The 26,695-nt window shown below is 38.7% G+C and overlaps 1 protein-coding gene across 1 annotated transcript; it reads left to right on the top strand.

Moving 5' to 3' along the window:
- The first annotated feature begins 19,289 nt into the window (after positions 1–19,289).
- On the top strand, positions 19,290–26,371 carry GAPT (GRB2 binding adaptor protein, transmembrane). Its single transcript, XM_060191884.1, has 3 exons — positions 19,290–19,596; positions 24,008–24,072; positions 25,195–26,371. The coding sequence occupies exon 3, from the start codon at positions 25,340–25,342 to the stop codon at positions 25,817–25,819; it is 480 nt and encodes a 159-aa protein (XP_060047867.1). The 5' UTR covers positions 19,290–19,596; positions 24,008–24,072; positions 25,195–25,339; the 3' UTR covers positions 25,820–26,371.
- Positions 26,372–26,695: the final 324 nt, after the last annotated feature.

The following is a 26,695-nucleotide window of genomic DNA, read 5'->3' as shown; positions in this document are numbered from 1 at the left end:
CCCTCTTTCTCTATCTTGCTGTTTCTATCTTTAAAAAGTCAACCCAGAGTAGTCTAGACCATAAGAACAACCGATAAAGCAGTGTGGCTACTTTAGGCTTTGATCCAAAAAGCAAAAAGAGAGTCCAAACATCGCTTTATGTTCATAATAACAGAGTTCGTTGATTGGGATATTTATATATTAGAGCTAACTCTTAAAAAAAAGCTAATGAGTAATAAATAAAAAGTTCATTTTAGTATTTAAATATAAGTATCAAGCACATGTCCCATAGTGTTTGTTTTGATACATCCTTTTGTAAATGAATAAAACAGTGGCAACTTCTGTCAGTAATTTGATGAAGAATTTTACATTCATTAACATATTTAGCCAAAACTCTTTTTTTTCCCCCTAGAGTGTACTATTTTTTTATTGTATTTATATCATTTTACTGGTGGGTGGCCTGCGGTGGGGTGAGGTGTAATGGTTTACAGTATAGCTGTTGATACCTGGGAGTTTCTTATCTCCCAGTGATACGTGCCTGTGAAACACTCTCCCAGCCTAAACCGTCTCCCACCTGGAGGCAAGAGGGGCCCCTGCCTCTTCCATCCTTTCCCTTCCCTTCCCCTCCTTCCCTTCCCTAGTGCTTCGCTTTGGTACAACACACCACACCCAGTTCCTTCTACTTTGTATTTCCCCTTTCTGACATTGTTTTTAAACTCCACCTATGAGTGCAATAGTTCAGTAATATTTTCATCCAAAAGTCTTATTCATCTATCTTTTACTGAGTCTATTGTGGGTTTTTGTTGTTTTGCTCATGATGGGCATGAAGTCTGATAGCATTTTCTCTCTCAGGCTTGTAAACTACTGTGTGATTGCAGTGGTCTTCTATCTCCCTCTGCTGGTTTAAAATGATAATGCTTAACAATGTAAAATGTTTGAAGTTTGAAAGGCAGTTGTCTCACTAAGTCTATATATACTCCAAATTATTATGCTATTTAATATCAGCATCAAAAATAATTCATTATTGAATATACCTGAAAGTCCATTTATTTTAAAATGAGTAATTTTTTATACTTTTTAAGTGCACAGAAAGATTTAAAATATATGGGGCTGGGTGGTGACACACCTGGTTAAGTGCAGGTTCAAGCCCCCAGTCCTCACCTCAAAAGTTTCTTAAGCAGTGAGGCAGTGCTGCAGGTTTCTCTGTCTGTCTGTCTGTCTCTCTCTCTCTCCTGTCTTCCTCTTTCCTCTCCATTTCTCTCACTCACTATCCAAACTAAATAAAATTTATTTTCTAAATTTATTTTTTAAGTAAGGGTGGTATTGACATCAAGACCAAACAGTAATTGTGAAAAGAGATTATAAATATTATTTCCATGAATATTTATGGAATTTTTATTTTATTTTTAATTAAGTTCTCTACTTAATTAAGTTCTATACTGGTTTATGGTGGTGCGGGAGATTGAACCTGGGACTTTAGAGCCTCAGGCATGAGAGTCTCTTTGCATAACCATTATGCTATTTACCCATGTCCAGAATTTTTAAATAAAACGTCTCACCAACAAACCCCACCAGCATATAAGCATAATATTATATCATGATGAAATAGAATTTATTGCAAGAAATAAGGATGTCTCAATATTAAAATGTAATATCATTGAGCTACAAGCATAAAGAGAGATTAAGGATTTGCATTAATAGGCATAAAGACAATATCAGGTTTTGTTTTATCTTATTTTCCAGAGCAATGCATACCTCTGGCTTTTGGAGGTACAAGGATTGAACCTTAGACTTCAGAGCCTCAGGCATGAATGTCTTTTTGCATAGCCATTCTGCTATCTCCCCTACCCCAGGCAATCACTTTTATAAGTGCCTAAAAGACTAAAAGACCTAAAAGACACTTGACTCATAAGCTTAATAGCATATTTCAATTAAGACTCAATAGATATTTACTTACAGTGATAAATTATAGTAACGCCCATCCCTTTTTTATTTTATTTTAAGGTTACCATGATAAATTATAGATCTTACATAACAACTATCTTGCTTAGTGGGAAAAGGATAAATGCATTAGAATTAAAGTTAGTAAATGGCAAGAATGTTTACTTACCACCATTTATACTTCAGTGGAAGTATTATGACTTGTACTTAAATAAGAGTATTAATAAGGCAAAGAAATAAAACTATCTCTACATCCATAAGATATGCTTGTATCTCTGGAAAACTGTCAGTGGACAAACTAAAATAACCACTATACAGAGACAATTTAGAGGCAGGGGTAGATAGCATAATAGTTATGCAAAGAGACTCTCATGCCTGAGGCTCCAAAAGCCCTAGGCTCAATCCCTTGCACCACCATAAACCACAGCTGAGCAGTTCTTCTTCTAGCGTTTGCCCTTCTTCCGTAGCCAGTCAACAGCGTCAGGTTGAGCCTGATGTAAAGTTTCGAGACCTCCTTTGAATCTGGAGAGGCGGCAGTCGTTGACTATGTGGGTCATAGTCTGTCTGTAGCCGCAGGGGCAGTTCGGGTCGTGCTCAGAGCTGAGCGGTGCTCTGGTTACGAAAAAAAAAAAAAAAAGGTGGGGGGGGTGGACATTACAATTCAGTAGCAGTCACAGAAACTGTCAAACAGAAACCACTGACAGATACGTAATGGAAGAAAATATTTTACTTAGGCAGTAGCACTGCCAGTTTAGTGCACATATTACCATGTGCAAGGAACTGGGTTCAAGCCGCCAGTCCTCACCTGGAGGGAAACTTCACAAGTAGTCGAACTGTGCAGCAGGTCTCTCTCTTTCTCTCTCCTTATTTGTCTTTCCCTCTCCTCTCAATTTATCTTTATTGTATCAAATAAATATTTTTGAAAGTTTGTATCCTGGGGACCAGGCGGTTGCATATACAGATAAATGCACATAATACTGAGCAAGGGCCACACCAGGACCCAGGTTGGAGCCCTTGTTCCCCACCTGCAGCAGGGACACTTCACAAATACTGAAGCAAATCTCTCTTGATCTCTCTCTCTCGGTCTCACTCTTGGTCTCTCTTCGTCTCTCTTTCTCTCTCTCGGCCTCTCTATCTCTTGGCCTCTCTCTCTCGTCCTCTCTCTCAGTCTCTTTTGGCCTTTCTCTTTCAGTCTCTCTCAGCCTCTCTCGGTCTCTCTATCTCTTGGCCTTTCTCTCTCTCAGTCTCTATTTCTCTCTTTCTTAGTCTCTCTCCCCCTCCCTCCCTTCTCAATTTCCCTTTGTCCTGTTAAATAAAATTTAAAGAGTTTGTATCCTTTAAAATAGATTTATTAGAAAAAAAGAATTTGCCAGAGCTTACACTGACTCTTAAATTGCACTAGGTTGTATTACAATCTCTTGAATTTTTTTGTATTTATTTATTAGATAGAGACAGAGAGATACTGAGATGGAAGGGAGAGAGAAACAGAGACACCTGCAGCACTGCTTCTTCACCACTTGTGAACGCTCCCCCCAAAGCGTACCCCTCGCAGCCCACAGGTGGGAAGCAGGTCTTTAACACAGGTCCTTGCGCTCAACGACTGTGCTCAACCCACTGCTCTACCACCTGACCCCTTGTATTCGAATCTTACTCAAAGGCATAATAAGAACTGAAAGCTAAGGAATATGAGGGGGCCAGGTGGTGGTGTACCTGTTTGAGCACTAATGTTAAGTATGCAAGGACCCAGGTTCAAGCCCCCAGTCCCCACCTGCAGGGTGAAAGCTTTGCAAGTGGTGAAGCAGTGTTGCAGGTGTTTTTCTTTTTCTCTCCCCCTCTATCTCCCCTTTCCCTCTTAATTTCTGGCTGTCTCTATTCAATAAATAAATAAAGATAATACAAAAATTAGAAATATGCAAGACCTATATGAGGCAGCATCTTGAAGGAATACAGAGAAGACAAGAACAAAAGAAAATTCTACCATTTTCTTACAGAAGACGATTCAATATCTTAGAGCCATCAGTTCTCCTGGGTTAAACTTAAAAATTAAACTCAATCTAAATAAAATAAGTTCCATTTTTAATCTAGACAATTAAGCATTTAAGTTTGTACAATAAACTAGCAAATGTCTCAGTGAAAACCCCAAAATAAAGGACAATTGGAGAGTCCTGAGGTGAGGTGTTTCAGTGGGTAAAGTACACCTCTCACTAAGAATGATTAGTGGGAGCCAAGCGGTAGCGCAGCAGGATAAGCGCACATAGTGCGAAGCGTAAGGATCCTCGTTCAAGCCCCCAGCTCCCCAACAGCAGTGTGGTCACTTCACAAGCGGTGAAGCAGGTCTGCAGGTATCTATCTTTTTCTCCCCCTTTCTGTCTTCCCCTCCTCTCTCGGTTTCTCTCTGTCTTATCCAACAGCAATAACAACAATAATCATAACAACAACGATAAACAACAAGGGCAACAAAAGGAAAAAAATAACCTCCAGGAGCAGTGGATTCATAGTGCAGGCACCAAGCCCCAATGATAACCCTGGAGGCAAAAAAAAAAAAAAAAAAGAATGACTCCTTAATGACTCCTGAAGTCCTGTCTAGCGTCTCCATGGGAGACCAAGGGAATTCCATTGATGCTGAGATAGTATGCTAGAGTCTTCCTGTTTCTCCTTTCTCTGTATTAATAGTAATAATAATAATAGAACTAGGGAGACAGTTCAGCAGTATCAAACGTGTGATGCCCTTGCTTTATTCCCTGTCACTGCTTTATAAAACATTTGGAGAAATTATTTCCAAAAGGCACTTTACTGCACAATAAAACATTAGGAATTCAGATATGATATTGGCACAAGGGTAGCCACGCAAAGCAATGAAACATAATGGGAGGTTCAAAAACGTGTAGTATATTACTGTTTTATAGTGGTGACAATGAAAATCATTGAGACTTAGCCCACCACTTTATACAAGCGCATGTATAAAGGCTGTGGGGTCAGTGTGACAAATCCTGGGAAAATAAACCAAATCCTTACTTTATGCTTGACTTAATTCCAAATGACCCAAGTATGAAATGTAAAGTAAGAAATCATATGATATCATGGAAGAGTTATTTTACAGTCTTATGGTGTAGACCTTTTAGCTATTACACAAAACCCAAAATCCAAAAAAAAAAAAAAAAAAAAGAACTATTAAATAGAGGTGATTACACTTAGAAAAATAAGAAATGAAAGAAAACCACAGGGTGGGGGTATAGCATAATGGTTATGCAAAGAGACTTTCATGCCTGAGGCTCTCAAGTCCCAGGTTCAATCCCCCACACTACCATAAGCCGGAACTGAGTAGTGCTCTGGTAAAATAATAATAAATAAATAAGAAAAAAAAAAGAAAGAAAACCACCAGATGGTTTCACTCACATGTGGAATCTGGAGACTGCATACACATAAACTTTAAAAAAAAAAAAAAGGAAAGAAAAGAGAGAAGAAGCACGCAAAATCTAAAACTCGTGAGAATTATGCTGGTTATCATTGAGAGGTGGTGTGTACAGATACAGAGCTTTGGTGGTAGGTGTTATGTGCAACTATACACTGTAACCATACAATCCTGTAACACAGCATTAATAGCAAGTACAATGGTCCGGGAGGTGGCGCGGTGGCTAAGGCACTAGACTCTCAAGCATGAGGTCCTGAGTTGAATCTCCAGCAGCACATGTACCAGAGTGATGTCTGGTTCTTTCTCTCTCTCCTATCTTTCTCATTAATAAATTAAGTCTTTTAAAAAAATAACAAGTACAAAATTTCAAAGTTCCATTAATGTGAATACAAAAAGATACCAGAAAAAAAAAATTTAACCTATCAGAGGAAAAAAAAATCCTTCCAAGTTTATAAAAAGTAATTATTGATACACATTGATTTAAAAATATTTTGGTGGAAAATATATATATATGAATATTATATAGAACAGGTGTAAATTTGTACCACTAAAACATATGTAGTCTTATAAACGAGTCATCTAAAAAAAAATAATAATAAACCACATTTTTAAAAACCTGTTAGCCAATAGAAAACAAATGGTTCTTTCATTGTCTCAATCTCACAAGAATAAAGAATGCAGCTGGGTGGTGGCGCACCTGGCTGAGCGCACATAATACAATGCACAAGGACCCAGGTTCAGAGCCTCCCCCCATCTGCAATGGGAAAACTTCACAAATGGTGAAGCTGCAGGTGTCTCTCTTCCTTTCTATCTCCTCATTCCTCTCAATTCCTACCTGTCTCTATCCAATAAGTACAATACAAAATTAAGAATAAAAATTAAAACTATGCTAAAATATCATTTTCTGCTTGTGTAACTCGCAAAGCTCCAGCAGTTTGTGTGACATACTGGACTGGTAAAGTAAAAAGCAGATACCTTGTCATACAGCTAGTGGGAGTATACACAGGTATACTCCCAGTAAAAAGGAATATCTCAAAACTTTAACATTTTATTTCCTGGGAGCCAGGCTGTAGAGCACTGGGTTAAGCACACATGGCGCTAAGCCAGGACCTGAGTAAGCCCCCAGCTCCCCACCTGCAGGAGGTCGCTTCACCAGAGGTGAAGAAGGTCTGCATGAGTGGTGAAATATGTCTGCCTGTGTCTTTCTCTTTTCCTCTCTACCTCCCCTTCTCTCTCAATTTCTCTCTGTCCTATCAAATAAAAATTAAAAATAAATGATGGCATTTTTAAGTATTGCTGTGGTAAAGTTTCCAAAATAGATATCACAAAAAGCAAGTGTAGGATAGCATGAAGTAAAATTGAAAGAAGAAATAATGTACTTTTATAGTCTTTTTTTTTTAATTTATTTAAGAAAGGAGACATTAACAAAACCATAGAATAAGAGGGGTACAATTCCACACAATTCCCATAACCCGATCTCCATATCCCACCCCTCCCCTGATAGCCTTCCCATTCTCTATCTCTCTGGGAGTATGGATCCAGGGTCGTTGTGGGTTGCACAGGGTGGAAGGTCTGGCTTCTGTAATTGCTTCCCCGCTGAACATAGGCGTTGACTGGTTGATCGATACTCCCAGTCTGTCTCTCTCTTTCCCTAGTAGGGTGGGGCTCTGAGGAAGTGGCGCTCCAGTACAAATTGATGGGGTCGTCTGTCCAGGAAAGTCTGGTCAGCATCTGGAACCTGGTGGCTGAAAAGAGACTTAACATACAAAGCCAAACAAATTGTTGAACAATCATGGACCTAAATACTGTAATAGTGCAGATGAAGTGTTGGGGGTATTCCCTGAATGCTCTTGTGTACTTCTGCTTTCAGGTATATATTTTTCCCCTAGTTTATGGGCACGGGTGAACCTATGCTCTATCTCAGGGGACCTGGACTATATCTAGGTTTGGGGACTTTATTGAGGAGTGGAACACCTGTAATGGAATTAGAGAATACTATGAAAGGAAAGGTCTCACCCGAGTGATGAAGCTGAAGGGTTGTCATTCCACACCTGAAGTCTCTGGTCACAGTCTGAAGTGAAGCATGCTGGGGTGGCACTCGCTGTGTTGATTAGGTTGCGATCCACGGATACAATATTATTTGATTTGAATTGAGAGCAGCAAGAAGAAAAGTGGGCCCCACCCTAAGGTTCCAGGACTGGGGAAAATATAGGCTCTATATTGGAAATGTGAAGTTCCTGTTGTCTTAGGGCTCAAGAAGACAATGGATAGTTATTGTTATTTGGTGATAGGGTTAACCTTGGAAAGTCCCTTTGATAGGGTTTGGGGTATAGTACCCAGCATCTTGTATATAGCTGTGCTGTCGGTTGCTTCTGTTCTCCCTGGTCTAGGCTTTTGGGAGAGAACGTATCAGACAGCCTATGTATTAAAAAGACTCAGTCTGTGTTTTAAGAAGTTCTAGACATATCATCAGTTTTTCACCTCTCATATTAATTAAATAGTGGTTTATATAATGTTTACACTTTAATAGGATTGTACATAAACACCACTCCCACCCCCGCCCCCCCCACCCTCCACCGTGCCGGGAAGCCCAATGGCCACCCTCCCCTTCACCACAGTGTTTTTACATTGGTGCCCTGCTCTCGATTTAATCAGATCCTGCTTTTAGTTTCCCTTTCTGTCCTTCTTTCTCAACTTCTGTTGATGAATGGGGACATCCCGTACTCATCTTTATCTTTCTGACTTAGCTCACTTAACATAATTCCTTCTAGCTCTGTCCAAGATGGGTCAGATAAGGTGGGCTCATTGTTCTTAATAGCTGCATAGTATTCCATTATGTATATATACCACAGCTTTCTCAGCCACTCATCTGCTGTTGGGCACCTGGGTTCCTTCCAGGTTTTAGCTATTATGAATTGTGCTGCTATGAACATAGATGTACACACATCTTTTTGGTTGGGCATTATAGAATCCTTGGGGTATATCCCCAGGAGAGGAATTACTGGGTCATATGGAAGGTCTATATCTAGCCTTGTAAGAGTTCTCCAGACTGCTGTCCACAGAGGCTGGACCAATTTACATTCCCACCAGCAGTGTAGAAGGGTTCCTCTGTCCCCACAGCCTTTCCAGCATTTGTTGCTGCTGTCCTTTGTGATGTATGCCATTCTCACAGGAGTGAGGTGGTATCGCAATGTTGTCTTTATTTGCATCTCTCTGACAATCAGCGACCTGCAACAGTTTTTCATATGTTTGTTAGCCTTTTGGATCTCCTCTGAAGTGAATGTCTTGTTCATATCCTCTGTCCATTTTTGGATGGGGTCATTTGCTTTTTTGGTGCTAAGTTTGCTGAGTTCTCTGTATATTTTGGTGATTAGTCTCTTGTCTGATGTTTGGCATGTGAAGATCTTCTCCCATTCTGTGAGGGGTTCTTTGTTTGTGTGATAGTTTCTTTGGATGTGCAGAAACTTTTCAATTTGATGTAGTCCCGTTGGTTTGTTTCTGCTTTAGTCTTCCTTGCAATTGGGTTTGTTTCATCAAAGATGTCCTTGAGGTTTAGGTGGGAAAGTGTTTCACCGATGTTTTCCTCTAAGTATTTGATAGTTTCCGGTCTGACATCCAGGTTTTTGATCCATTTGGAGTTGATTTTTGTTTCTGGTGAGATGAGGTGGTTCAATTTCATTCTTCTGCATGTTACAACCCAGTTTTCCCAGCACCATTTATTGAAGAGAGCCTCCTTCTTCCATTTAATACTTTGAGCCCTCATATCAAAGATTAGATGTCCATAGGTGTGGGTGCTTTTTTTTTTTTTTTTTTTTTACCAGAGCTCTGGCTTATGGTGGTGGTGCAGGGGACTTTGAAGCCTCAGGCATGACAGTTTGTTTGCAAAACCATTATACTATCTTCTCCCACCCAACTTGTATGTATAGTCTTGAATACACATAAAGCACATTTCTGGAAAATAATGACAACAGATGTCTATAATAGTATGTGTCACAGACTTTTTAGATAAGCACATTAAAATACAAAATTTAACTGAACACATCTTAGATTTGATCTTCTGAAACTCTCTGTAACTTGGTTTTCCCCCCTAACATGTGGGAGTTATAATATGTTATAAGGTGGTCACAATTAAATAATTCACTGCTTAGAATAGCTTACAGATGTGTCTGGTAGAGAAAAGGGAGAGACAGAGAACTAGTAAGGAGTTGGAGGAAAGAGAAAAAAAGAAGTTTAAATATAGGTAGAGGAGAAAGGTGTTTGCTCCAGCATCTGGTTTACTGAAAGGAGTTGAACAAAACTGAATGGAAGTAATAGGTAGAATGAGAAAATATACATTTTTGTTTATTTGTATGTTTGCCTTCACTATACTCTGAAAAGTCAAAGGGAGCATGTAGTAACACTTGCAAATTAATCAAGTTAGGAGACATAACCAAATGCAGACTGCTGTCCTTCACTAGCTCTTGGTTTGAATAAATGGACTATAAAAAAACAACTTGAGAGCAAGGAGGGAATATGAATATCAGATAGATAGTAGATATTAATAAATACTGCTTATTCTATGGGGGTGTTACAGTCCTTCAATCAGATGTGGAAACTTATATATTGTTGACAAGGTAGGTTTACAATCCAAGTCTGTTAACTTGTTGTCCGAAGAATTTCCCCATTTGAAGAGACACTTGTTCAAGGGTCAATATTTGGTGGTAGTATGTTATGATATTTATAACAAACACTTAATTGATTGTCTTATTGCCCCCAGGCTTATGACTGGGACTCAGTGCCTGCCTGCGCAACCAGTCTACCAGTACCAGTGACCCGATTAATTGATTGACTGATTGATTGATTGACTGAGACAGAGAGAAACTGAGAGAAGGGGGATATAGAAAAGGAGAGAGAAAGAGATACCTGTAGTAACTCTTCAGTCCTAAGGAAGTTCTTCCTCTGACATGGGGACCAAGAGCTTGAACCTAAGTTTTTGAGCATGGTTAAAAAAACTTTAAAAATGATTTTATTTACTTATTTATTTATTCTATATATTTGTGAAAGAACCAAAGCACCACTCTGACACATACAGTGCTGTGCAGAGGCTCAAACTCAGGGTCTCACTTGTACAGTATATATATATATATATACTATACCACCTCCTGGACAGCACAGTCTGCTTTTAAAAAATGGTGTGTGGGGGAGAGTTATGTGTAAAGACTTGTTGAATTGGAGGGGGGTCTAGGTCTTTTTTTTATTAAATTATCTTTATTTATTGGGTAGAAACAGACAGAAATTGAGAGGGTAGAGGGAGAGAGACAGAGAGACACCTGCAGCCCTGCTTCACCACTCCTGAAGATTTCACCCTGCAGGTGGGCACCAGGGATTCGAACCTAGGTCCTTGTGCATTGTAACATGAGCACTCAACCAGGTGCGCCACCACCTGATCCCTGTCTTTTTTTTTTTTTTTTTTTTTTAGTGACTTAATAATGATTGACAAGGTTGTGGGATAAGAGGGATACAATTCCCACCACCAGAGTTCCATATCCCCTCCCCTCCATGGGAAGTTTCCCTATTTTTTATTCCTCTGGGAGTACGGACCAACGATCTTTATGGGGTGCAGAAGGTGGAAGGTCTGACTTCTGTAATTGATTCTCTGCTGAACATGGGGGGGGTGCCCATATCTTGGTGTTCATTTTACCTTTCTTCCCAAATTTGCTTTTCAGACACCAAGTTGCAGATGCTACTATGATTCCATCCTGAACAACATGAACAACAGAAATCCTCACCAATGTGTCCCAGGACCTCAGTTCTTCAGAGCCCTACCCCACTAGGGAAAGATGGAAGCGCGCTGGGCCTATGGATTGACCTGCCAATGTCCATGTCCAGTGGAGAAGCAGTTACAGAAGCCAGAACTCCTACCTTCTGCACCACAAAAAGAATATTGATCCATGCTCCCAGAGGGAGAGAAATGTTAGAGGAAGATGACCAGAAGGCTCTAAAACCCATTCTATCAAGACACAGAGAGAGGAGAGAAAAAAGGAAAGACATTTGGATGTAGTAATAGGTGTAGGTATGCTTTAAAATGGAATAGAATGAAGGACCATAGATAAAATGGGCAAAAATATACATAAATAGATATTATTAAGACAGTTACAGAAATAATAGTCAGTTTCCAATGGAGGGAATGGGGATACCGAACTCTGATGCTGGGAATGGTGTGGAATTTATACCCCTGTTATTTTGCAATTTTTGTAAATCACTAATGAAAAAGAATGATAATAAATTGGGTGGGTGTGAAAAAAAAAAGTATTGTCAAACCAAGATTTTCACCAGCAGGGGGCAGTGTTCCATAGTTTTTTGTTTTGTTTTAGAACATTTGCTCCTGGAATGTACCAGCACTTTAAAACCTCTAATAATTGGTTTCTAGGATTGATAGAGGTGTAAATAATTTTTTAAAGGGGGGGTAAGGTTGGGGAGATAGCGTAATAATTATGAAAAAGACTTTCCTGCCTGAGACACTGAAGTTCCAGATTCAGCCCTCAGCACCACCATACAAGCCAGACCTCAGACCTACACCATGCTCTGTTGTGCATGAGTGTGTGTATATGTGTGTGTCCATATTGAAAAATAACAAAATATTTAAAAATATGTAAGCAAGACAAAGATAACTAGGTGGAGTGACAAGTACAGGTTATAATCAATTATATACAACTACAATAGAAAAGAGTTCAATGTCAACTAAATTCCAGTTTGATTTGTTCAAAGCTGACTGGGCAAGCAGATAAGAGAATGAGGGGTAGGCTGGGACTGAGCAGGGATTCACTAGGGCCAGAAATACAGAAGACTTACAGGAAGCCAGAAGGGCTTGGAACTTGGTCAGGTGGTAAAAGCCTTTTGGGTCTGGTTTTTAACTGGAGATTCATGATAGATAGATGCCTAGTATCCCTCAGAGACTAAGGGACAGAAACCCTTGATTACAGTGACAGCAAGTGTGTCGGGAATGTTTTTAGGGAGGAGTTGTGTAGGAGACAACAGCAAGGCACAAAAGTACCAGATTATGAAAAATCACGCCACCTGCAGTGATGTTTAGGGTTCAGTTCTAAAACTTTTCAGCTGTCACTCAAAGATCTTAAACAGGAAGTTTATATGATCTGATTGACATCTGAGAAGCACCGCTCTATATTTTAAGTGTTCAGTATCCTGTTGTAGGATGGCCAGGTTAGGATGAAAAGAGACGTAAGGCAAGCGGTTTAGGCAAGACATGATGTGGCTGGGATAAAGATGTGCCCTTGTATATACAGGGAAGCCTTAATATTTTATTTAGAAGAGCTTAATAAACTCCACTCAGAGTTATACTCTAGATCATTTCCATCATTCACCATAATGTAACATGGATCACCATATTCAAGTCCATTTTGAGTCTGTTATTCCTATTAATGAATCATTAGAAAAAAAAAAAGGCCAATCCTAAACTTCCCTAATTTGATACATTGATCTCAGTCTCACATTTTCACTCCTCTTTCATTACTTTATAAAACCTCTCCTACTTTATTAAAGCTCAAGCAAGAGCTCTGTTCCAGCCAGTCAAGTGTATCAATCAAGATACTCAGGTCCACCGTCTTTAGCTCAAATATTCTAAAGTAGATGAGGGATTTGACTGTATACCCTTTAGAACAAAGTAGAGTATAAAGCCACAGGGAGTTTGGTCACAGAATAAGAGGTTGGTTTACAATTACATAGAGGCTGAAAGCATTGGCTCTAGACTAAGTCACTTCGTCTGAGTTTAAATCCAAGTTCTGGCACAAGCTGTATATGCATAGTTAGGAAATTCAATTTCTCTTTTTATTTTTCATTATTATTTTTTTTATTTACTGCATAGAGACAGGCAGAGATTGAGAGGGAAGAGGTTGATAGAGATAGTAAGAGACAGAGAGACACCTGCAGCCCTGCTTTACCACTCACAAAGCCTTCCCCCTGCAGTTGAGGACTGGGGGCTCGAACCTGGGTGTTGTTAAAATTTGGAGGGCTCTAGCTGGCCGGGCTAGCTTCACAGGCGGGTAACAGAGATGACCAGAGACATACGGCTGGGCAGGGAAGCTGTATTTCTTTATTCAGGAACAACGATTCATAAACTAAACCAAACTAATCACCAAACAGAACTCTGCTGTCTCTTTGCGGCGGCGCAAGCACTCTCTCCTACTCTCAAACTCAGGAACTCTCTCTTACTCTGCAACTCTGGAACTCTGGCGGGGTTCCTTGGGGTGGGGCCAAGCGGGCCCGCGAAACTAACTGGACTGATCCAATTCTCTTGGCGGGGGAGAACTACCCAATGTAAAGCATACAACACCTGGGACCTTGTGCATTGTAACAGATGTGCTCAACCAGGTGCGCTACTACCTGGCCCCTGGTAATTCAATGTCTTTATGACTCACCTCATCCCCAAGTGAACAGGACCCACACCTTTAGTTGTTGTGGGCATTAAAAAACAATGAGAGGGGTCGGGTGGTGGCGCACCAGACTGAGTGCATGTATTACAATGTGCAAGGAACTGGGTTCGAGCCCCTGGTCCCCACCTGCAGGGAGAAAGCTTTATAAGTGGTGAAGCAGGGTTGCAGGTGTCTCTCTGTCTCTCTCCCTTTCTATCACCCCCCTCCCTCTTGATTTCTGGCTGTCTCTATCCAATAAATAAAGATAATAATAAATTAAAAAATTTAAAAACTTAAAAAAAAACAATGAGAAAAAGTCTGATATATGCTGAAATGTGCAAACAAGGGGAATTTCTGGTGTCATTGTAGCCATTGTGTAAATTCCTGGAAACATTTTTAAAGTTTAAATAGCATCCATATATTTCTGATTAACTTTGAGCACTTACAGACTATTTGGTTTTTCTTGCAACATTCTCTATCCTAAGTTCCTTTTTTTTTTTTTGTAGCAAAGAAAACTAAAATGTTAAATGACTAGCTTGTAGATCTTATGGCACAAAGTCATAAGACATTAGTTTAGATACAGGCTAAGAGCTTGCTTGGGATTTTTAAATATTTGAGGGATTTTATTTTATTTTTATTTTGCCCCCAGGGTTCTTGCTGAGGCTGAGTGCTTGCAATACAAATTCACTGCTTGTGGCCACATCTTTTTTCTATTGTTATTGTTGCTGCTGCTGTTGTTGCTGTGGTTGTTGTTGGATAGGACTGAGGGAAATAGGGAGAGGAGGGAAAGACAAAGAAGGGGAGAGGAGGATAGACACCAGCAGACTTGCTTCACTGCTTGCAAGCGACCCCCCCGGAGGCTCTAACCAGGATCCTTATGCCAGTCCTTGTGCTTCGTACTCTGTTCTCTTAGCCCTACCCCCTTGGGGAACTTTTATTACTAGCAATCTTTATGTTACCCTCAAAGGTTTTGTTTTAATTTTTGTGGCTAAGAATACACATACAAATTTTTTTTTTTTTGATGCCTGTGATGGACTCTGAGCTCCAAGCCTGAGTTAAAATCCTTTCTCATAGCCAAAAGCTGAAGAAAAGAAAGGGAAGAAGCAGAATTATTTATTTATTTATTTATTTATTTTTAATAATTTATTTCTTTATTGGGGAATTAATGCTTTACATTCAACAGTAAATACAATAGTTTGAACATGCATAACATTCCCCAGATTCCCATTTAACAATACAACCCCCACTATTTCATTCATCATTTTTCATGGACCTGTATCGAGAACCTGGTCCCCACCTGCAGGGAGAAAGCTTCACAAGTGGTGAAGCAGGGATGCAGGTGTCTCTCTGTCTCTCTCCCTTTCTATCTTCCCCTTCCCTCTCAATTTCTGACTGTCTCTATCCAACAAATAAATAAAGATTAAAAAAAATTTTTTTTAAAGAAATAAAATCTCAATTTTTGTTTCATAGTGAAGTATTCTTGGATTTTTTTTTAAGTGCTCATTTATTTTAACTTAAAGGGAAAGAATGGGTAGAAGAGGGAGTGTCACTCAACTAAAGCCACAGCAAGGGTCAAATTTTGTTATCTGACCTATATAGCAGTTAGGAAAGACTTATGATGAAAAAGGGGGAGTTGAACTTAAAGGAAGTATATCTTAAACAGGAGAGATGATTGCAGACATCCTCTTATGAGTGTGGTGGCCATTTATGTATTGTTCATTTGTTCTCAGTAGAACTTTGAAAACTTCAGTAGTCATCCAGCCCATTGCTGTGTTTTGAGTGAGTGAAGAAAACTAAACTGACAAGCTGTATTTAAAATCTTTGATGTAGAGAGTGCCTACTTTGGGGGGTCAGGCAGTGGCACACTAGGTTAACTGTACATATTACAATGCATAAGGACATGGGTTCAAGCCCTTAGTCCCCATCTGCAGTGGGGGAAAGCTTTTCGAGTGGTGAAGCAGTGCTAAGGTGTCTCTCTCTCTCTCCCTATCTCCCCCTTTGCTCTGAATTTCTCCCTGTCTCTTGTCAAATAAATATATTAATTAACTAATTAATTTAAAAAAGAAAAACCCTGTTTTGAATGGCTAGAGTTTCTGATTTACTAATAACATTTTTTTAAAGCATTCCTATTAACCTCCAAGTTCAGGAACTTCAGGTACAAAAAAACTAGCAATGTATTCTTCATTTTAATTTTTTAACTTGTGACTAGTAGTGGGTTACAAGCTTGTAGGATTACAGTATATAGCGCCATGCCACACCCACCACCAGAGTTCTATATCCCCACTCTCCCACCTCCTAAAGATCATCATAGTTCTCACAAGTCCTAGAAACAGTTTGCTCTATATTTTTTCACTAAAACTAGTGGGCCAAGTTGTCAAAGAATGGTGATCTGAGTGAATAAGAAGTATAAATTCATCTCATCTTATTATGACACTCTTAAAAAAGCATTATTTTACTGTTTAGTCCCAAATCCTTTTTTTAATGAAGATATAATTTGCACCAAGTGAAAACATGCTAATTGTATAGCTTGATGTCTGTTTAAAAATATATACTTTTTTTTTTTTTTACCTCCAGGGTTATCACTAGGTGTCAGCGCCTGCATTACAAATTCACTGTTCCTAGAAGCCATTTTTTTCTGTTTTATTAGGATAGGACAGAGAGAATTTGAGAGAGGATGGAGAGATAAAGATATACAGCTAGACACCTGCAGATGTGCTTCACTGTTTGTGAAGCAACCCGCCTTCAGGTGGGGAGCTGGAGGCTTGAACCGGGATCCTTGCCCATTCAGACTATGGGCACTTAACCGGTGTGCCACCACTCAACACCCCTATAAATACATTTGTAAGCATAAATATCATCCATAAAGATCAAGCTGCAGGGCATTTCTAGCATGTAAGAAGACTCTTCACACACCTCTGAACCTGTAGCAACTACTTCTAACTGATCTCTACCATAATATGCTCATAAGTAAGTTGTAAGTTGGGCATAACTTTAGGAGTTGGAATCATATAATACATTCTCTGTTGAACATAACTCACTATTTTAATTCTGTGTCTCATTTGTGATTTTCTTCACTCACGTTGTGTTTACTTTTTTCTTTCTTTCTTTCTTTCTTTTTTTTTTAACCAGAACACTTATCACCTCTGGCATATGCTGGGGGGGGGGGGGGATTGACATTGGGATTTTGGAGCCTCAGGCATGAGAGTCTCTTTGCATAACCATTATGTTATCTACCCCTGCCTGGTAGCTTTTTTCCTTTTTTTTTTTTTTTAACTTTTTTCCAACTTTTATCATTTTTATTTATTTGATAGAGACAGCCAGGAATTGAGAGGAAGGGGGAGGTAGAGAGGGAGAGAGAGAGAAAGAGAGAGAGAGAGGAGAGAGAGAGAAAAGACATCTGCAACCCTGCTTCACCACTTGTAAAACTTTCCCCCGAGGGTGGGGGCCAGCGGCTTGAACCTGGATCCTTGTACACTGTAACATGTTTGCTGAACTAGGTGTGCTACAACCCGGCCTCCTTTTTTCTTAATTTCTATGTAATCATTATAAGGATTTACTGTACCCTCTTTAAATGGAGTGTCGCTCATTTCTGTTGAATAAAAACAAGTGAAATTTCTTTTTTTTTTTAAGTTTTTTTTTTCATTTATTTATTCCCTTTTGTTGCCCTTGTTGTTTTATTGTTGTAGTTATTGTTGTTGTTACTAATGTCGTTGTTGGATAGGACAGAGAAAAATCGAGAGAGGAGGGGAAGACAGAGAGTGGAAGAGAAAGACACCTGCAGACCTGCTTCACTCCTTGTGAAGCCATTCCCCTACAGGTGGGGAGCCGGGGGGCTCGAACCAGGATCCTTATGCAGGTCCTTGCGCTTTGCGCTGCCTGCACTTAACACACTGCACTACTGCCTGACTCCCACAAGTGAAATTTCTAAGTCTCTTTATTTTGTTTTTCTTTCAGTGCCTTTACTTTCAGTTCTTTTTTAAAAAAATATTTATTCATTCATTTATTTTTGGATAGGAACAAAGAGAAATCAAGAGGAAGGAGGCTATAGAAAGGAAGAGAGACAGAAAGACACCTGTAGTCCTGCTTCACCACTGGCGAAGCTTTCTCCCTCATGTGGGTGACCAGGGGCTCAAACCAAGCTTTTTGTGCACTATTATATGTGCTCTCAATTTGGGTGTGCCACTGCCCAACCTGCTCCACTCAACTCCCCATTTTCAGTTCTGTATCATACAGTAAGATTTTTAAATATTTTTTTCTTATTATTTTTATTTATTGAATAGTGACAGCCAGAAACTGAAAGGGAAGGGGTGATAGAGACGGAGAAAGACAGAGACAACTACAGCACTGCTTCACTGCTCTCAAAGCTGTCTCCCTACACATGGTGACTAAGGGCTAGAACTTGAGTCCTTGTGTATTGTAATATGTGCACTCAACCAGGTGCACCACCACCCAGCCCATTACTCTAAATATTTTCATTTATTCAGTGAGCCACCACAACTTCTCTCCTTAGGCCTAGCAGGCATTCCAGGTGGCAGATTTCACAGCTTTAAGATTTTTTTTTCTTTTTTCCCCCCTTTTGTTGCCCCTGTTGTTTTATTGTTGTTATAGCTATTACTGATGTTATTGATGTCATCGTTATTGGATAGGACAGAGAGAAATCGAGAGAGGAGGGGATGACAGAGAGCGAGAGAGAAAGACAGACATCTGCAGACCTGCTTCACCGCTTGTGAAGCAAAAAGTGTTCATTAGCCTAGTGAGATAGCTAGCGTGTTGGTTTAGTATGTAGGCTGCTGGAGGCAGACGTCCAGGCCTTGAAGAGCGAATGATGTGCTTGTTTTGTTTGTTTGTTTGTGCTGTCACCAGGGTTACTCCTGAGGTTTGGTGCCAGCACTACACATCCACTGCTCATTATGGCCATTTTTCTTTTCCCTTCTTTTAAATTTTTTATTAGATAAAATTTTAAATTTTTTAAATTTTTTTTTAAATTTTTTATTAGATAAGACAGAGATAAATTGACAGGGGATGAGGAGATAAAGTAGGAGAGAAAGGTAGACGCATTAAGACCTGCTTCATCACTTTTGATTCATCCCCTTTGCAGGTGGGGAGTGGGGCCTTGAACCTCACCTGGTCCTTGTGCTTCGTAATATGTAAGTTTAACTAGGTTTACCACCACTTGGTCCCCTGAATGTTGTTTTCTACTCTGCCTTCGTTCTTCTCCTCTAAAACAGATGAATGGTAGTCTTCTCCCATTAGGTCATTGTCAGGATTTATTGAGAAATGCAAAAGGAGTTTAGAACACACATATGTGGTTGCTGTTATTAATAGAAATAATAAGTCTATTTTATTATTTATATTCCAAAGGGCCCATGACTTTATTAGGAGATAGGATATTTGTCAGTAGTTATCCATCCTATAAACCATTGCTTTTCCCCTGATAAAATGATTGGGGGAGGGAGGAGAAGCTAAAAAAAAAAAAGGGTAAAAATACAAATCAATATTTGGAGAAAGAAATCTAAAACATAAGTGAAGTTAAAATGAGGACTGCAATTATTGCTTAATGAAAACCATCTAGGCTTCGTGCATCATTTTCTGATAGAATTGGACAATTATCACTCAGTAAACTGATGGTTGAACTTCTTTATTCAAAAATGTATGTCCTTTATCTTAATTTTGGGGCATCTGATAAGAACTTCCTCTAGAGCCAGGAAACTTTGCAAGTATGAAGTTGTCTGAAATGAGGAGACAAAGAAGGAAGGAGCCAGCTGAAAAGAGGAACAGGTTTCTCTGCTTTAAGACATAAGCAAAAAACAAAACAGAGGTTGGCACACCAGTCTCAAGCTAAGGACCCGGTTTAAGGTAGGTAGACAAAGAAAACCATTTTTGAAAGGTTCTTTCAATGACCATTCACTTTTTACCTTAATAAATAGTTTCTAGATAGTCTCAAGTAATAATAGGGAAAAATAAGTAATTCAAAAGCTGAGAGCAATAATGTTTCTATGCAAGTACTTGCTCACAAGATCATGTTTTTCCTTGCCTCTAAACAGAAGTGTCTGACTTTAAAAAATTCAGGAATTTACTAAGAATGTGTGATTTTAATTTTTATTTTTTTAAATATTTTATTTATTTATTAATGAGAAAGATAGGAGGAAAGAGAGAAAGAACCAGATATTACTCTGGTACATGTGCTGCTGGGGATTGAACTCGGGACCTTATGGTTGAGAATCCAGTGCTTTATCCATTATGCCACCTCCCCGACCACAGGATGTGTGATTTTTTTTACGACAAAAAATATGTACGTAAACTGGCAGAACTGCTTTTCCAAAACAAAATCAGAGACTCCTTCCAAACTGGATAAATTGAAATTTAATTAAGAGCTAAATTACATTGGAAATTATAATTTTAAATATTTGTATCCAACTAAGTCTCCTAAGATGCATTGCTCTTAAATTAATTTGAAGAATGGGAAAGGAAGCATTATTTTTCTGTAAAAAGTCATACCTTCATCTAAATGAAAATTACTTTAATAAGCAATTTTTATATTTGTAATGTAATATAATGGCTGTGCTTTGTCCATAAAATAATACAGTCCATAAAAATTAATGTTTCATCTTGATACTGAGAGGAAAATTTGTTTATTTTGTATATTTTCTTAAGTTTTTATTTATTCTTTGGATAGAAACAGAAACTGAGAGGGAAGAGGGTGGTAGAGGAGGAGAAAGAGAGATATCTGCAGTACTGCTTCATCATTTGTAAGGCTTTATCCCTGTAGGTGGGGGTTGGGGCCTTGAAACCTGGTCCTTGTACATTGCAACATGTGCATTCAACCTAGTTTGCTACTGCCTGGCCCCCCAAGAGAGGGAAATTTATTGTCTATTAAGGCAATAATCAGCCTTCCATACTTTTGTCAAAGGTCCATCAGTCTTTTAAAACTGATTAATCACAACCAATATTTGAGATTTGATTCAAATAGACTTATTTACATAAGTCATCCTACACAGTATCTCAAATATGATTAGTTCTCATCTGCTTCAGAAAAAAAAATGGTTAAAGTTACTTATTAATCTTTGACCTTTAGCCTTGTTCTATATACCAAAGTTATAAAGCAAGTCAAATATGTTGATATGGTGGATGTATATTCTTACCAAATAATTGTATAAATTAACTTCATGTTCCATTCAATTTCCTTTCACGTGACATGCCAATTTGAAAAAAATGTACAGTTATATATGATAACTTTAAACAATCTTGGAAAAGTTTACTACTTACCTGTTTGTTCATTGAAAGCCAGGCACAGCTTTATGGATTGCTATTCCTATTTGTGGTCACTACTTTTATCCTGATACAGATCATTCCATTCATAGGCAAATTTTTAGTAAGCTAGTGAGTCTGTGTCTAGTATTGGTACAAGTAAAGCAGAGACATAATAGTTACGATTTCCAATCCTTAAGAACATCAGAGCTAGTTGAACTATATATTAGTGATGTGTCTACTTGATATTCCATTAATTTGGGTGAGAGTATCTGGGAGAGATTTTTATTAGAATTGTGTTGATTCAGTCACTCCTTAGTTGCTGAAGAGATTACTTAAACTCTAAATTATTTATTTTCTCATCTACAATATGGACATGAATGTAATGACCAGCTTCTTTCCTTTAAATTAGAAACAGAGATTTGAAGAGGCAGACAGACTGAGGGAAAGAACCATCAGCATCAAAGCTTCTTAGTGCAGTGGGAGGGGGGGGGTCAGGCTTAAACCTGGAAAGTCTGTACACTATTCAAGTGAGTTATTTTGCCAGCTCAAGGTTTACTTGTTATGATAGTTGAAGATTAGCTGCAATAATTCATGCAAAAATGTTTGAAGCAGACCCAAAATAGTTCTTAACAAATATCAATGTTTACACCCAATAGATGACAATAGTGACTTAAAACACTATTAATATTGCTAACTACTAACAATACTCTATTGTATACTTGAAAGCTGTTGATAGAGTAGATCTTAAAATTTCTTGTCACAACAGATAAATTAACTACGCAAGGTCATGAATGTTAACTAAATTTAATGTGGTAATCATTCCAGAAAATGTACACCTGTCAAGTAATCCTATTATACACTCTAAACAGATACAATATTGTGCTAATAATATCTCAGTTAAGATGTAAAAAAAAAAAAAAGAAGAACAACAAAGTAATTTTGAATGTACCTGTTTCTATTTCCAGACTCCAAAAAAACTGACAATGATGTCTTTTTACATTTTTTATTTCATTTATTAATCTTTATTGAATGTGCCTGTGTGATGAATCCAACACTTCCAGAGACCATTTATCTCCTTTTTTTCTTGATAAAAACAGAGAGAAATTGATAAAAAAAAAAAAAAGAGAGAGAGAGAGAGAGAGAGATAGTGAGAAAAAGAGAGACCTGCAGCACTGCTTCACCACTTGTGAAGCTGCCCCTGCTCCCCGCAGGTGGGGACCAGAGTCTTGAACACAGGCTCCTGTTGATAGTAACTGTGTGCACTCTACAGGGAGTGCCACTGCCTGGCTCCAATAATAATGTTTTTATTGGTAAAAGTATAACAGCCCATTCTGTCTATTTGAATATTTCCAATTTTTCTCTTCTTTACCATTTTAAAGATACCTATCATAGGAAGATGAGAAATTGTACCCATGTGTCAACAACTGTAGTACAATCCATTAAGCCCTTCAGCAAAGTAAATAAATAAATAAATAAATGAATAAATAAAGCACTGACAGAAAACACTCATTTTTTTTCTTCTTTTTTTATTTTATTTTTTTATTTAAGAAAGGATTAATTAACAAAACCATAGGGTAGGAGGGGTACAATTCCACACAATTCCCACCACCCAATCTACATTTCCAACCCCCTCCCCTGATAGCTTTCCCATTCTCTATCCCTCTGGGAGCATGGACCCAGGGTCATTGTGGGTTGCAGAAGGTAGAAGGTCTGGCTTCTGTAATTGCTTCCCCACTGAACATGGGCGTTGACTGGTCTGTCCATACTCCCAGTCTGCCTCTCTCTTTCCCTAGTAGGGTGGGTCTCTGGGGAAGCAGAGCTCCAGGACACCTTAGTGGGGTCTTCAGTCTAGGGAAGCCTGGCCAGCATCCTGATGACATCTGGAACCTGGTGACTGAAAAGAGAGTTAACATACAAAGCCAAACAAATTGTTGAGCAATCATGGACCCAAAGCTTGGAATAGAGGAGAGGAAGTGTTAGGGAGGTACTCACTGCAAACTCTAGTGCACTTCTGCTTTCAGGCATATATTTTGCAGTAGTTTATGGATACGTGTGAACATATGCTCTCTCTCACAGAAACTGTTGTATATCTAGGTTTTGGGACTTTGTTAGAAAGTGAACCACCTGAGATGAAATTAAGAGTATACTATGAAAGGAAAGGTCTCACCCGAGTAATGAAGTTGAAGGGTTGTCATTCCACACGTGAAGTCTCTGGACACAGTCTGAAGTGAAGCATGTTGAGGTGGCAATCGTTGTGTTGGTTAGGTTGTGATTGGCAGATGCATTGTTTTAACTGAATAAAATTATACTGTATTGATAGAAATTGTAAGAAGACTGGTGATAAGAGGACTTCTCAAGCTTTATTTTAGATATCTGTTCATATTTATTTCACATCATGCAGAAGAGCTCTCCTATGAATAGACTATCACTTTAGAAATCATATCTTAAATTTTTTTTTCTAAATTTTGTTTTTATTATTAGATAGAGATGGAGAGAAGTTGGGGGAGCAGGAGGGGGAGATAGAGAGGGAGAGAGACCCTTGTTGCCCAACTTTATCACTTGTGAAGCTTTCCCCCTGCAGGTGGGGACCAGGGGCTTGAACCCAGGCCCTTGCACATTGTAATGTGTGCACTTAACCAGGTGTGTCACTGCCAGTTCCCCTTGAATCTTACCCTTCCTTCCCTCCTTCTTTCCTTCTCTCCTTCCTTCTTTCCTTTCTTTCTTTCCTTCCTTTATTTTTCCCCTTCTTTCTTTCTTTCTTTCTTTCTTCTTTTTTTCTTTCTTATTAACAGAGCACTGCTCTGCTCTGGCTTATTGTGGTGCAGAGAATTGTACTTGGGATTTTGGAGCTTCAGGCCTGAGGTAAGAATCTTTGCATAACCTCTGCATTATCTCCTCCTACACATATTGTGTATTTTACAATATATCAGTTTAGCAGGTAGATGGTGAGATTTATAATCATTTGTCCATTTAATCATTCATTCAACAATATTGATTGTCTTTTCTGTGGTGGCAGGTGTCATATTCTTATCCAGAAGCATACAGATGAAAGTACCTGATTGCTACCCAGCAGTCAACTGGGTAAGAAGATGCCTAATTTCCTGTTATGGGTTATGATGCCGTAATAGAGAATGGACTCGTTAATATGGGAATATAGAAGTGAGTAAGGAAAGCTATAGTCTCTTACCATTCTCAAAAGGAATAGATCCTTAAGGCTTCATGGAGGAGATGATAGGTATCGCAAATAATTATGTGTGTACACACTGGTCCCTTTTCTCCTGTTATGTAGAAGACATTGTCTTTCACTTGAAAATTGTTTGCCTTATTGTCAAAATCCATGTTGAAGTCTCAGTAGTAGAATCACTCAGGTTGGGTCAGGGAGATAACTACCTCACAGCAGATGACTTGCATTCCTGAGGCCCCAAGTTTGATATCTGACACAATATAACACAGCCGAGTGGCTCTCTGATATCACTATCACTCATACAAGTAAATGCTTGTTTTAAAAACCAGATTGTTGACATCACTCAGACTTTGGCAGGGGGAGATATTGGTAACATTATTTTTCTCTTTTCACAATGGTTAGTATCAGAGACTATATTAAGACCGGAACTCAGGGAGTCTGGTGGTAGAGCAGTGGGTTAAGCACACATGGTGCAAAGCGAAAGGACTGCCATAACCATCCCAATTCAAGCTCCAGGCTCCCCACCTGCAGGGGAGTCACTTCATAGGTGGTGAAGCAGGTCTTCAGGTGTCTTTCTCTCCCCCTTGTCTTCCCCTCCTCTCTCCATCCCTCTCTGTCCTAACAATGACGACATCAATAACAACAACAATAATAACTACAACAACAATGAAAAACAAGGGCAACAAAAACTCATTGTTACTGCTTCGTGTACTGGTAGAAATTGGTACTTTTTTATTACTGTGTAATAAATGTATAATGATTTGTACTTAATTTACAATAGTCATCTGGATGGCAGACCATTCAACCATATCTTGGGTTTTTTCCTCTGCTTATATATTTCATTGATTTTTGCTTCATACTGTGATTAACTGACAGGAAAATAAGAGGAACTGAGAAACATAGCCCGACAGCGCTAGGATATGTTAGTGTTTGCATTGTATGAAACATCACATACAAAGTGAGTAAGAATGATCTTCCAAAAAACTAAACGTACTCAATCTCTCTTTTAATTGTATCAGGAATTTGTCAGATGACCTTCTGGAAAACAAATGGGCCTAAGAGCTTTCATAATCACCTTTGACCCATAATCTCTAAAGAATTCCATTGGGATTGTACCTGTGAATTAGGCCACCTTATATCACTAAACATCATCACTTGTGCAAAATGCTGAATGACAACTGTGGAACTACTTCAGCAGGCAGCTCTATAGGAATTTTTCTTTTTGTACTATTGGTGATGTGTGGAGTTGGGTGTTTTTGGCACTGGAAGCGCCATAACACGGCACATTTTACCTTACCAAGTTTTTTGCAAAAGAGAAGAAGCAGAAAGAAAGTCCTTCCTAAAACATTCTGCTTTCGCTCCCATATTTTCCATTCAAGGCAGAAAATATCAGTGCAAACCCAAGACCACAAATCTGCTACTGGAACAACTACGATCCATGATGACGACTATGAAAATGTACAAACAGATCCTCCTACAAATAAAGAAACTGCAAAGGACATATATGAGAACACTCAGCCATCCAATTTTGAGGACCACATCTATGGAAATGAGATTGCATCTGATTATTGTAACTTCCAGAAGCCTAGTACTTCTGAAGTCCCTCAAGACGAAGATATATATATTCTTCCAGATTCATGTTAATTTTTTTTTAAGACTACATTTAGTGACCCAGGAAGAGACATAGTAGATAAAGTATTGGACTTGGAAGCATGAGGTTCTGAATTTGATCCTTTGTAGCATATATACCAAAGTAATGTTCTAGTTCCCACCCTCTCTCTCATAAGAGATAATAATAAAATAATGGTTTTAGTTATTGGAGGAAGAAAATAATTCACTGTGACTTCTATTGTACTGATGTACAATATTTTCTAAATTTTTTATTTTATTATTTTTAAGTTTTTTTATTTTTACATTTTTGTTTTTTTTGTTTAACCAGAGCAATGCTCATCTCTGACTTACAGTGGTGCTGGGGATTGAACCTTGGAGCTTCAGGCAAACCTGAAAAAGGAAAACCTGAAAAAAGGAAAACCTTTTTGCATCACCACTATGCTAGCCATCCCACCCTACCTTAGCCCTGATATCAATATTTGTCAAATGTAAATATTCAAATTACATTGTCTAGACCAACACTCAATGTTGTTCAAATGGCAGGAGTTTGATTGTGCATTTTGTTATATAACTTTCAAAGCAATATAGTAAATGTATCCATCTAAGAAATAGTTATTGGCTACCTTACATCTACTTCTTATTGTGCCATGGGTGTATGTGTGCAAAACAATAGAAAAACATGAATTTTGAATTATCTAGTAGGAAAGAGAAGACAATAAATGAATAATGTATTAGTGGAGCCAAGATGGCAGAGCACCTGGTGGAGCGCACATATTACAATGAGCATGGGCCCCGGTTTGAGCCCCTGTTCCCCACCTGCAGGGAGAAAGCTTTGAGAGTGGTGAAGCAGTGCTCTCTTTCTCCCTATCTGCCCCTACCTTCTCAATTTCTGGCTGTCTCTATCTAATA

This window comes from Erinaceus europaeus, chromosome 5, assembly GCF_950295315.1.
Source record: "Erinaceus europaeus chromosome 5, mEriEur2.1, whole genome shotgun sequence".
NCBI lineage: Eukaryota > Metazoa > Chordata > Mammalia > Eulipotyphla > Erinaceidae > Erinaceus > Erinaceus europaeus.
The sequence above is the reverse complement of the archived record's forward strand: the minus strand, read 5'-3'. Positions and strand labels throughout refer to the sequence as shown.